General features: G+C 41.4%; 1 protein-coding gene across 6 annotated transcripts in view; it reads left to right on the top strand.

The window, feature by feature from the left end:
* Positions 1 to 11,752, top strand: part of GAPVD1 (GTPase activating protein and VPS9 domains 1) — a 74,728-nt gene extending 62,976 nt beyond the window's left edge. For all 6 annotated transcript variants that reach the window (XM_057548070.1, XM_057548071.1, XM_057548073.1 and 3 more), the window contains 6 exons: positions 20 to 179; positions 1,206 to 1,393; positions 1,889 to 2,102; positions 4,116 to 4,188; positions 5,785 to 5,982; positions 7,730 to 11,752. In XM_057548070.1, coding sequence (XP_057404053.1) covers positions 20 to 179; positions 1,206 to 1,393; positions 1,889 to 2,102; positions 4,116 to 4,188; positions 5,785 to 5,982; positions 7,730 to 7,870 — 974 coding nt within the window. In that variant the 3' untranslated portion in view covers positions 7,871 to 11,752. The remainder of the gene's footprint in view (positions 1 to 19; positions 180 to 1,205; positions 1,394 to 1,888; positions 2,103 to 4,115; positions 4,189 to 5,784; positions 5,983 to 7,729) is intronic.
* The last annotated feature ends 914 nt before the right edge of the window (positions 11,753 to 12,666 follow it).

Here is a 12,666-nt window from a genome sequence, read left to right on the forward strand (position 1 = left end):
TTTTTATTTTTTTATTTAGACAATGAAATTGTCTGCTTCCTAAAAGTTCAAATAGCTGAAGCAATTAATTTACAAGATAAAAACTTAATGGCTCAACTTCAAGAAACAATGCGTTGTGTGTGCCGCTTTGATAACAGGACTTGTAGGAAACTACTGGCTTCTATCGCCGAGGACTATAGGTAATTACACCCCACATGTTTCACTTATACACCTCTTTTCAGCTGCAAGTATTTTCTTCTCGGTCCTTGTTTCAGAAATGAATCGAGGCTCACCACAAAGTGCTTGGCTATGTTTACCTGGATGTAGATTTCCAAGGAATACATTTGGATATTTAGTCTGGAAATGTAGTTATAAATGAGCAGCTCTTCCTAACAGAGTGCAGTTTACTTCAGCTTTGCCCCATCTTTAGCGGAGGGGGCGCCAGGATAACTAGGATATCATTTCCCTTTTTTAGAGGGATAGAAAAGACTGCTTCCTTGGACCAGGGAAGCAGGAGTAGGTCTTGGAATCACTACCCTTTGTCTGTTGCCAGTCCCTTGCTGACATTAAAACGTAGTTGAGAAGCTTAGGAAGTAAAGAGGCTTAGGGAATGGGTGCTCTAATGATTGCTACGTTTAGACTATAAGCAAATAATTAGTGGTATGTTTAATGCTCTAGCAGTATATTAACCTGTATTTTGTGGTTATTTTAGTCATTGTAGCAATCAACTTCCTGTTAAGTATGAGGTTCTACCAGCATGGAGACTGCTCCAAAATAACAGACCAACGATGCAAAGGAACTTAGTAATGTTTAGGGAATTAGGGGGCTAAGTGTTCAGCCCAGTAGATGATTTTCTTGACACACATGCAGAATAGTTCTGTTTCTTTCTCTTTTTTTTAAATTGTAGTTGATTTACAATGTTATATTAGTTTCAGGTGTACAACATAGTGATTCGCTTTTTTTTACAGATTATACTCGATTTAAAGTTGTTATAAAACATTGGTTCTATTCCCTGTGCTGTACATTACATCCTTGCATCTGGTTCTGTTTCTTGATCTGGAGCATAATTAGTCCTCAGGATGGTTGTCTGCAGCCTGACATGCTAATTTGTAAAACCAAAGTCTTCGAAGTAGTTTTTTCATTTAAGGAAAAATCAGGACTCTTAGTCTCCAGAGAAAGTGTGCACCATGTATGTCTGATGTCCTGCAGAGCATATTTCCTTTTAGGAAAAGGGCCCCCTATATTGCTTACCTCACTCGTTGTCGACAAGGACTGCAGACCACGCAGGCTCACCTGGAGAGGCTACTACAAAGGGTTTTGCGGGACAAAGAGGTGGCCAATCGATACTTCACCACTGTCTGTGTGAGGTTGCTGCTTGAGAGCAAAGAAAAGAAGATCAGGGAATTCATTCAAGGTAACTAGAGACCTTTAGGTTAAGCTGTATGTTATTGGGAAGATTTGGGAATTTTTCTTTTGCTGCTTTTTTTGAGTACCTACCTGTCTGAGAGCAGTTCCTTAAATTAGCAATTATTTCTTAGTTATTAAACCTTGATGTCAAACCAATAAATTCCATGTTTATCCTGGATTGAATATCTATAGTTTATTAAAAAGTTGGGAGAATTACAAAGTTTGGGAGCCACACAATTTTTCTTTTTTTTTTTTTTTTTTTTAAAAACAAAGCATACCTTTTTGTGACAAACCTCTTGTTCTTAAACTTCTACATATTTCTTACCGTTCTCCTGTTTTTAATGATTTGGCTACATTTTCTCCCAAAATAAACCATGCCCAGATGCTTTTGGCTTTAAGAGCATGGTATCTGCATAGCTAGTGGATTAAAATGAATTCTAATAATTTCCTATTTGAAATTATTCAAATACTGTATTTTAAAAATCATTGTTTTGCGTTGGAGACTTTCAGAAACTCACAGCAGCTGATGATAAGACTGCTCAGGTGGAAGATTTTCTGCAGTTCCTTTACGGCGCCATGGCCCAGGATGTCATATGGCAGAACGCGAGTGAGGAGCAGCTTCAGGATGCTCAGCTCGCCATTGAGCGAAGTGTGATGAATCGGATCTTCAAACTTGCCTTCTACCCTAATCAGGACGGGGACATACTCCGTGACCAGTGAGTGCTTCTAAGTGTAATGGCCTGTGTTGGACTGAGTAGGAATATAGCAGCCAACCCCATTATTTTAGACAAGCTATACATGAGACTTAGTATCTGAGTAGTAAAGGAAAAAATACATGTTACCTTTCACCTATCAGAGTTATCAGAAAGAATGAAAATGCTCTATTTTCAGAGGTGTGGGGAATCAGGCTGGAGGGTGTATAAACTGGTACGGCCTTTGTGGAAGGCACTGCTGTTTACTCTGCCTCAGCTGTTCTTCCCTTCTTTCTTCTGTCTACTCTTATCCTTCAGATCTTGGCTCAGACATCACTTCCTCGGGGAAACGTTTCCTGGCCTTTCTGACTAGGTTAAATGCCCTGTCAGCGCTCCCTCAGGCCTGGATACCTTTCTTTAGCACTTGCCACAGTTGCAGTTTTACATTTGTTGGAGGCATGGTTTCTCAAGCTGGCACTACTGACACTTGGGGCCAGATAACTCTTTGAAGTGGGAGCTGTCCTGGGCATTGTAGGGCATTTAGCAGCATCCCTGGCCTCTACTTGCTACAGGCCGGTAGTACCCTGCCAGCTGTGAGAACCAAGAGTGTCTCCAGACATTGCCAGATGTCCCCTGGGGGCAGAATCGCCCCTGTTCCTGACCACTGGTTTGTGTGATCGTTGGATGAATGCCTGTGTCCCCCACTGGATTGTTGCCTCCTTGAGAGCAGGAGCGTAACGCTTTTACTCATCACTCCATCGGGGCGTCAAGCACAGTGCGCGACTTCTGTTACAATATATGCTTATGATGTGTTTGGAATGAAAAGTTATATATTTGAAAATCAAAATATCTGGAATTGCATGGTATATGAATTATATCTCAATAAAGCCTATTTTTAAAAGTAAGCCTAAAAAAATTAATCTTGAAAAAAAAAATCTGGAATGATAACAGTGGTTATTTTGGGGTCGTGAGGCTGTGGATGACTTAGCATTTTTTTTTCCTCTTCTGCACTTTCTTGACCACTGCTTTATGATGCTGTTTCTGCCCCAAGCATGTTGAGATGGCCACCGTGCCCCCCAGCAGTGACATTGGCTCTGTGGGCGACTCTCAAGGGCCCATGTAATAGGACCTCGGGGTGGGGCATTGGTGGTTTCCGTAAGATTTTTTTTTTCATGGAAATTTTACGATATTGTATGTATATTTGAGAAAGTTCACTTTCCTGTGGGTGGGTTAGGCTTGTTCCAACCTGCCTCTCTCGCTTGTTCATAGTCTCAGAGGCTTTTTACCCCTCCCCAGGTTTCTGTGTGGAATTTGCCAAATGGGCCCTGTTTTCTTTCCAGAGCACCAGTGTTTGGCTTCCATAGTGGGATGAGGAATGGGGACATTCAAACTGTACTTACTGCAAAGAGCACCTTTGAAGCAGGTTCTTCCTACCCTCTCTTCCGTGGTGTTTCTGTGGGTTTGTAGAGTGGAGAGTTAACCCTGTGTTCTGGAAAGAACACTCGAAGTCAGGAAAGCTGGGTTTAGCCTCTGCTCCTAACCACTGTGTGGCCTTAGGCACGTCCTTCTCCTTTTTAAGCCTAGTTATTGTCATCTCTGAAATGAGACGTGGAGTGTCCTCAGAGTCCCTTCTCTTGTCTAAGCATCTCTGATCTTTGGTTTCTGACCCCTGATCCCTCTACTTCCTCTCAGCCTATTTGCCAGTTAGTCGTCCAGTTAGCTTCTAGGCTAAGGGCTCCTCTGCTTTCTCCCTTGGAATGCTGTCCTTCCTAGTCCGGGAAAGGAGGGCTTCTCTACTCTTCTCCCTGCATCCCCTTGGCTCACTCAGCATTTCTAAGCAGATCCTAAATATGAGATTTTTTTTTTGACAAGACAGAGAGTACTTACAGCTAAGAGATAGTCTCAACTCTATTTGTAATCTGTATCTAGAAGTAAGTCTAAAACGTTTTAAATGTTTTGAAAAAAATCAATTACGACTATCTGTGTACCTTATTTTCTGAAATATATATTTACTTATGTATTTTTTGGGGTTTTCAGAGTTCTTCATGAACATATTCAGAGATTGTCTAAAGTAGTGACTGCAAATCACAGAGCTCTTCAGATACCAGAGGTAATACAGGTTTACATAGTGTGGGTGGTATTATTTAATTAAAAATTGCTTGGTGTACCATGTGCATGTTACCAGTTTTTCAAAGAAGCAGAATGTAATAAGTTGTACAACACCACTTGCACTAGATGCAATTTGGCCTAACTGTAAAGTTCTCAAAGGTCCTTCCACGGATTAAGATCCCCTGGCATGGGAAGGGACCTTAGTAGTGGAGAGGAGGGAGGGCCAGCGTGGAGGAGCCGCTGCCCTGACGCCAGCCGCTGCAGGCGGGGCTTCCTGTCCAGAGCTCTGCTCCTCCTGGGGCAGCAGTGCTCTGCACTGATGCTTTTATAGGCACGTTTCTGCAGGAAGGTCCCATACGAAGAAGGGATCTGGTGGTACTTCGAAGAGTGTGAAAACTACTGTCCAGGAGAGGGAATTGAATCTGAATGTGACCTCAAAAGTACCTTTTAGTTATTGATATTAGCGTTTTTATCTGTCATACAACTCTTACAAAATCTGAAAATAGGAACGTTTTAGGTATACGAGTTTTCTGGTTGTTTTATTAAAATCCAAACATTAAGGGGACTTCCCTGGCAGTCCAGTGGTTAAGACTCTGTGCTCCCAGTGCAGGGGGCACGGGTTCATCCCTGGTCGGGGAACTAAAATCCTGCATGCCGCATGGCGTGACCAAAAAATAATAATAATAAAATCCAAACATAAATTGGCATACCATTTTTTTTTTTTTTTATAAATTTATTTATTTATTTATCTATTTATTTATTTATGGCTGTGTTGGGTCTTCATTTCTGTGCGAGGGCTTTCTCCAGTTGTGGCGAGCGGCGGCCACTCTTCATCGCGGTGCGCGGGCCTCTCACCGTCGCGGCCTCTCCCGTTGCGGAGCACAGGCTCCAGACGCACAGGCTCAGTAGTTGTGGCTCACGGGCTTAGTCGCTCCGCGGCATGTGGGATCTTCCCAGACCAGGGCTCGAACCCGTGTCCCCTGCATTGGCAGGCAGATTCTTAACCACTGCGCCACCAGGGAAGCCCTGGCATACCATTTTTAATTGTCTTCGATTTCTAGAACTACTGCAACAAAGGTACATATTAATTTTTAAAGTATCTTAAAAGTAGCTTGTTTGTGCTTTTGGAATCAGCTACAATACAGAGATAAGTTCCATTCTAGCTCTTTAAGAAAGATAATTGTTTGAAATTTTATGAGTTCTAGGTTCTGTGTTATCATATGCCTCTATTAATATATATCTGGGTGGTTTTTTTGTGGGGGGCCACGCCGGGGGCTTGTGGGATCTTAGTTCCCCAACCAGGGATCAAACCCAGGCCCGTGGCAGTGAGAGCACAGAGTCCTAACCAATGGACTGCCAGGGAATTCCCCTGGGTGGTTTTATTTTAAAATGCAAAGCAAATAATTTAAAAGTTTAAAAGTTAAGCTTCAATCCTAAGCGGGAGGATGGGGAGGAATCGCAATTTGGTTTTACTGGAAAAAGGGAGAGGCAACAACCTTACCCTTCGGCCTCCTGACGTGGAGGTTGCTCTGGTCGCTGCACGTAGTTGCCGTTTGATCCAAGATCTGTCTGACTGTCTCTGTGTTGTCTCACTTAGGTTTATCTTCGGGAGGCACCGTGGCCATCTGCACAGTCAGAAATCAGGACAATAAGTGCTTACAAGACGCCCCGGGACAAAGTGCAGTGCATCCTGAGAATGTGCTCCACGATCATGAACCTCCTGAGCCTGGCCAACGAGGACTCCGTCCCAGGAGCCGATGACTTCGTCCCTGTTTTGGTTTTTGTGTTGATAAAGGTGGGTCCTTCACTACCGTTAGCGAGAAGAGTTTATTTGGTGTCCTGAGTTGGGTGGTGCAGATGTCACCAGATGTTAGAGACTTTGGCTCTTTTACAAGTTTCAAGCTCTGTGTTACCCAGAAAGGAAGTATCTAATGTCAAGTTTTGTTCTGTCCAGAAGTTAGGATTTTCAAAAGAAAGGAAGGGAGGACTAGATTCCTAGAACATTTTCAGCTTTTAAAGCAGTACCTGAAGGTCTTGGTTGGAACTCAGTAGGTAATTACTGAATGAATGAATAAATGAATGAATGAGGGCAAGTTCTTTTTATCATGTTTGGTTTTTGTTTTGTTTTTTTAAATAAATTTATTTATTTGTTTTTGGCTGCGTTGGGTTTTCGTTGCTGCACGTGGGCTTTCTCTAGTTGTGTTGAGCTGGGGCTACTCTTTGTTGCGGTGCGCAGGCTTCTCATTGCTGTGGCTTCTCTTGTTGCGGAGCACGAGCTATAGGCGTGCGGGCTTAGTTGCTCCGAGGCATATGGGATCTTCCCGGACCAGGGCTCGAGCCCATGTCCCCTGCATTGGCAAGCAGATTCTTAACCACTGCGCCACCCGGAAAGTCCCTATCATGTTTCTACCATCTTCTTTCTCATTGAATTCTTCATAGTACTTATCACATAAACTACTACATTTACCAATCATCGTTCTCCTCTTTTAGCCTCATATTTTGTAATTGTACCATATTATTTTTAAAAGTACTGACACTTCTTTTCCTTTTTTGACTTTAAAGTTTCATCATTTAAACGGTTTATTTTGAACATTTTGGTCGGGGGGTGGGGAACCATATGGTTTGGGTGCACACAACCACCAAATAACTGCATCACGCTTGTGTTCCAGTCAGCTCAGCCCTCTGTTGATGTCTAAAGTATATTTGACATATAGCTTACTAATTCTTAATGTTTGCAGTATTTCTGCAACCTGAACTCTTAGCTCAGAGTCAGAACCTGTAGGATCAGTGTGTGATCAGCCTTCATAACTTTTCCTGTTGCCCATTGCTCCTCTCTCTTCCACAGGTGATGTGTTTAGTCTCTACGCAGAGCCAGTTTAAGCTCCTTTGAAGGAGCAGGGCTTAGCCTGTCCTCCTAACTTAACACACCTGTGTCCTTTCTCTCCCCATGAAGGTGAAAAAGCAGGAAATGTTCTGTGTTACCTCTTGCAGCAGAGGACATACTCTCTTTTTTAGTTTTTTTTTTCACGGCTGATTCTATCTGGACTTAACTAACCAGATATAACTCAATTTGCCTACAGCATTTCTTTCCTTATCTAACATTCTGAAATCCTGGGATGTTGAGTAAATCCACTGGGATTAGTTCAGCTTCTTTAAGGACCAGGGAGGTCAAGTGCTTTGTTAGGATAGAAAGCTCTAGGTAGTTCAGCTAGGATTAGAACCTGAGTAGCCTTTCCAATACTGTTGCTACTCATAGTAGCTAGGGTTTACAAATTAGTTCCAGAAAGGATTTGGGGGATTATTTTCAAAAAGACTGGTATCTCTCTCTCTCTTTTTTTTTTTTTTGCTGCACCGTGCAGCATGTGGGATGTGGGATCTCAGTTCCCTAACCAGGGATCGAACATGCGCCCCCTGCAGTGGAAGCATGGAAACAAGACTGGTATCTCTCTCCACAGAAAAACATTTGAAGATGTTACCGTAAATGATATTTGCAGGGCTATACAGCTGAGTAATTGACTCTTTTTTATTTTTCACTTCTCTAGGCAAATCCACCCTGTTTGCTGTCCACTGTTCAGTACATCAGTAGCTTTTATGCCAGCTGTCTGTCTGGAGAGGAGTCTTATTGGTGGATGCAGTTCACAGCAGCAGTTGAATTCATTAAGACTATCGATGACCGAAAGTAACCAAGACCAAGGCCCACCAAGGCAGCAGACTGTTAGGGGGGCATACGGATCTCTTAGAAAATGTACCAGCTGCTTTGAAGGCTGAAGATTGTTTTTGTATAATATTGTACAGTGTTGAGACCTTTTAAAACAGATCTTTACTAAACAGATTAATGAGCTAACAAGCAGGTTCTCTTTTCTTTGGGCTCTTTTCCTTTCTGAGTTGCATATTTCATTAATTTCTTGTCCCCAAGTAGAGACTAGTACTGCAAAAAGGGACCACATTTTTCAGGTATTTTGAAATACTGAAAAAACAGAATCTCCTAGAAAATTCCTAGATTTCCGTTTATGGATACCCATTCTTTCTTTTCATTAAAAAAAAAAAGAGAGAGAGAATAGTACACCTCTTTTAAGATGCTGTCTAATCTTATATGCATCTAATGGAAGGAAAATACCAGTTGCACTGAGGATTATAATAGTGGTGACATTAGTGGCATTATCTATAAATATACTCACCTAAATTGAAAAGCTAAGAAGGAAATGTAAATATAATATATATTTATATTTGATGTAATATGGACAACTTCAGATTCTAATAAACAAGGAATATTGCTGATAGTAGGTTGTCATGTACCCTCTTGTAAAATGGTTTCCTTGACAAAATTTAAGCTGAGCTTAAAAGCAAAAGGCGAACAAATACACAGAAGTATTTATTAAAGTGTAATACAGTTTATTGAACTTTCTAGGTGTGGAATTTGATGCACAGGGCTGCCTTTGATGAAGGGTATAGAAATCACTGAGTACATCACTTAGACATTTCTCACCATGGACGTCTTTGAGCCCGCAGTAGGAGATAGACTCTTTAATTGCCATACATTACATACAAAGGAACAATAGATATCTAATACGTTCTTGTGGTACTTCTCATCTGAAATGCTAAATATAGTGTAGAAACCCCAAACAGAACTCCTTACAAACCTTTAACTGTAATATATTTTTGATGATGATTCACATTGAATGCACATACCAGGAATTCAGTGAATGTCATTTTATTAAAAACTAATTTGTATTGTCTGCTCTAGTGATACAAGTTTTACTAGTGATAAACTATTTTAATCAACCATACTATTCTTATGGGAAAAAAATCTATTTTGGCAGGTTTCTGTGCCTTTGTTTCCCTCTTCTGAACAAAAGTATGTGTTTCTGTATTTTGGTTTGATTGTATGTTGATAATTAATCAGGAATGGGTTTTGGTGTCTGAGAAACTGGCCAAGGAAGCCCACCAAAGCTTCAAGCACAAGTCTTATACATAGGTCATCACTGACTGGTTTCACTTTTTATGTTTCCTAAACATGTTTAACTTCTATTATAAAACTTGGTCCCTTTGAGGGAACTTTGAGTCTCTTGTTGCTGGCAGCATTTCCAGGCATTTTTAAGGGAACTGTGACCAACAGCCTTGAGCAGATGAGTACAGAGGCTGTCTCCTCCCTCTCTCCAGGAACTCTGTGCTCCATTGTTCCTAGAGAAGCTGGGTTTTCTTTATGCCTCGACCTCTTGTTCCTTTATTCTAAAATGCCAAGATAACAGGTTGCATAGGAGTGTGGGATGTGGTTTCTGCCTTTTAGGGGGAGATCAAAATTACAGTAGTACTAAAAAAATGTCCTCTGAATGTTGGATCAAGAAATCTGTGTACAGAGTCGTGTGCTTCATGGGCTGTAACTGTCAAGCTTGTCTAGGTCTTAGAAGTCAAATCCCATCATAAATACTTTACAAGACAAACAAACTGTCTATCACGATTTCTAAGGCCTAGGGGGAGTTTAGCATTTGATTCAATAAATGTTAAGTCAATAGAAGACTTGGAATAGTTGAAATTCATTGTTTTGGGATTTAACTCATAGGTCAATGAGAGATTTCTCTCCCCCATGATGGTTACTAACTCTAGTCCATGTTGTCACTGTGGAAATAAATACGAAGATGTGGACATTGCACAGGGCTCTTTCCTGTGACGGAGAAGGTGGTGAGTTTGGGGTGGTGGGTTTGTATCTTGTGGAGGCAGGAGATTGGGCTCTGCAGTGCTTGAGACAGTGGTGAGGGTAGGACCCCAGGGATTTGGCATCAGAGTTACACCTGAGGCAGGTGGTGGCAGAGAAGCACAGCCCAGCTCTCTAAGCTGTTTTCCTCTGGAAACCTGTCAGGAGTAAGGACAACTTCAGCATTGACCATCGCTGGTTTAATTTCATGACAGCGTTTATTATAGTGTTGATTTCTGAGTTTAGGAATTGGTAACTGTCTGCATGGCAGTGGTGGGGTGTGAGATAGGGAGTAATTTGATTTTGCTCTTTCAGGAAAGAGGAATAGTTGTTCTTTAGATGTTTCTTACCACACTTGCTCCCGGTACATAGTTTATATGAAGGATTGTGCAAAAGTATAAAATCACATATAGGAAACATTCGGTAGCCACCGATTATTACATGGAATTTACAAAGGTAATAAATGTTAAATGTTCACTGAAATCTTGTGGAATTGTCTAATGAAAAATCAGTTTATATTTTGTATTAATACTCTGCTTCTGGAGACAAGTAATAGAAATACAGATTGAAGATTGTCCTTGTAAAATTATTATTTTTTAAATCTAGTAAACATTTTGTTTTCTTTCTCTGCTTTAGGTCAAGTCTCAGCCACAGTTACTGATTTCTCCTGCTTTTTCTTTTTAAAAACCTGCTTAGGAAAGCCTTTTTTATACAGATATGAAATCGCTGTAAGAGGATTAGGCTTTGTGAAGGATCGAAAATAGATGTGGATGTGATGCATGGTTTTTCTTTCCCTGTTGTGTCCTGGAAGCCTTTAATGTAGACTTTCAACATACATGTTCCTGAGATGCATAAGTGAGAGAACAAAAACCCGCGCCAGACCGTGAGGAGGCCGCACTCTGGCCACGAGAAGCTGTAGCTGACCGCATGCCATTCGGCACCGTTTCCCCATTGCCTACCATGGGAATTCCATGGGCCAAGTGAAGGTCAATGTTGTGAAGTTGTAACACTTCCTCTCTCTGATGAGATTGAGTGTGAAAAAGGAAAGTAGGAACACACTTGCTCAAAATTGTTAATGGATTGCGTAGCAGTGATAGAAACGTTAGTGGACTCAGCTTCCTCCATTTATGTGTGTCCTAGACTTTCTCTTCCCTCCCCATTCCTGCTTTATTTCTTAAGGAAAAGTCTGCCTCTTTTTAGTTCTTTTAACTCTAGTAAGTTTATTCTATGTGTAATTGCCATACTTTGGGGGGCGGGGGTGGGGGTGGGAGTCAGAAACAGTCCTGAAGCTCAAAGAATTTTCTGTGAGTAGATGAATAGCGATGAGATATTTGAGATACTTTGAATGCCAAAATGCTTGAGAATGTTGCCAGATTAATAATCATTTAATATATTTTAGAGTGTAGGTTACCCAAGGAGTAGGGTGACCGGGAATAGCTTTATTACTCTTGAGAATACTTGGAGAGAGGAAGATACAGTGCTTCAGCATCAAGGTAGGTGCGGTTGAGCTGTGGGGTCACCACGGAGCCACGTGTCCTACAGGCCTGTGCTCAGCGCAGGTTAACTTCACGAGAGAGGAAGTCCTCTACACTTGGTTAATGGCAGACAGTGTGGGCAGGGGCCACACGCCTTAAGAATTCACCTCTGCTGAGTTGATATTCTGTCTTGTCTACTGTATTCTTGTGCTTCACCTGTATTAAAAAGCTTTGTACTGCCTCTCCTCTTGAAACTGATCAAACCTTATATAAGCCTCGGCTAATGAGCTTGCACCATCTTGTATATGTACAGGAAACCCATCCTGTCTCCTAATGTGATTACTCATGTATGATATCATTGTGTAAAATTGATTAAAAAGGGAGAGCAGTTGAATCCATTGGGTTTTATGTTTCCATCATCTATTTTGTACTCAGAAGTGTTTCTGAAAATTTCTTTGACTTCTCAGATATTACTAATGTTCTCCATGAATTCACACTTGTCTTTTTCATCTGAACATCTAAGGGTATTTGTTAAGTGCAGTACAGGAAGGAATTAGAATCATCCAGCAGTTACTAAAGAGATGGTGAACATTTACTCCTTTAACCCGGTTCCCGTCTGACCCCTGTATTTGGTAGCTGTTCATCAGCCTTAGTTCTGAGCGCAGAAGTTCTAATCACGGTAGTCACTGAAGCCTTTATTAATCTCAGCTGAGGGGAGTTTCTGTTAGCCGAGGAGCCCTTGTCTCAGAGGCAAGCTCACTCCACTCGCTGGTGGAAAAGCGCTTTCCCCTTATTGATTGCACTTCATTTGGAAGGGAACACTTAAAAATTGGATTAGGGCTCAGTTTTCATTCAGTCTGTTCAGTATTAAAATTCATACTGTGACTTGCCTAGAACTGAAAATAGAATTCAACTTTTCTTGCCAACTTGGAATTACCTATGTCACCTGGACTCTTGTTTTATTTGTGCCCACTCAACGCTCTCTCTAAGTAACTGGCTCTGCAGCTTTTCCCAGAGGATGCAGAGCTAGTGATGGTGTTTAGCTAGGCGTCCCTGCGGTGCTGCCTGTAATACGTGTCAGGATGCTGGAAAGTGAAATCAGGTCGGAAGCTCCTCCTGGCTGTAATAATGTCCTCTACCTAGAGATGGAAGTATTCATTGAAAAGCTTTTGCTTCAGTCATTTCATTCCAGAAGAATCCTACTCCATCTTCTTAGGGTATCAAAATGCAGTACATAGACTTAAAAAAAAATTGATCCAAGAGTCTGGAAAATCTCTGGTTGTGGGGATCCAGGAAACATCTTCCACATTTT

This window comes from Balaenoptera acutorostrata, chromosome 6 (genome assembly GCF_949987535.1).
Source record: "Balaenoptera acutorostrata chromosome 6, mBalAcu1.1, whole genome shotgun sequence".
Lineage (NCBI taxonomy): Eukaryota > Metazoa > Chordata > Mammalia > Artiodactyla > Balaenopteridae > Balaenoptera > Balaenoptera acutorostrata.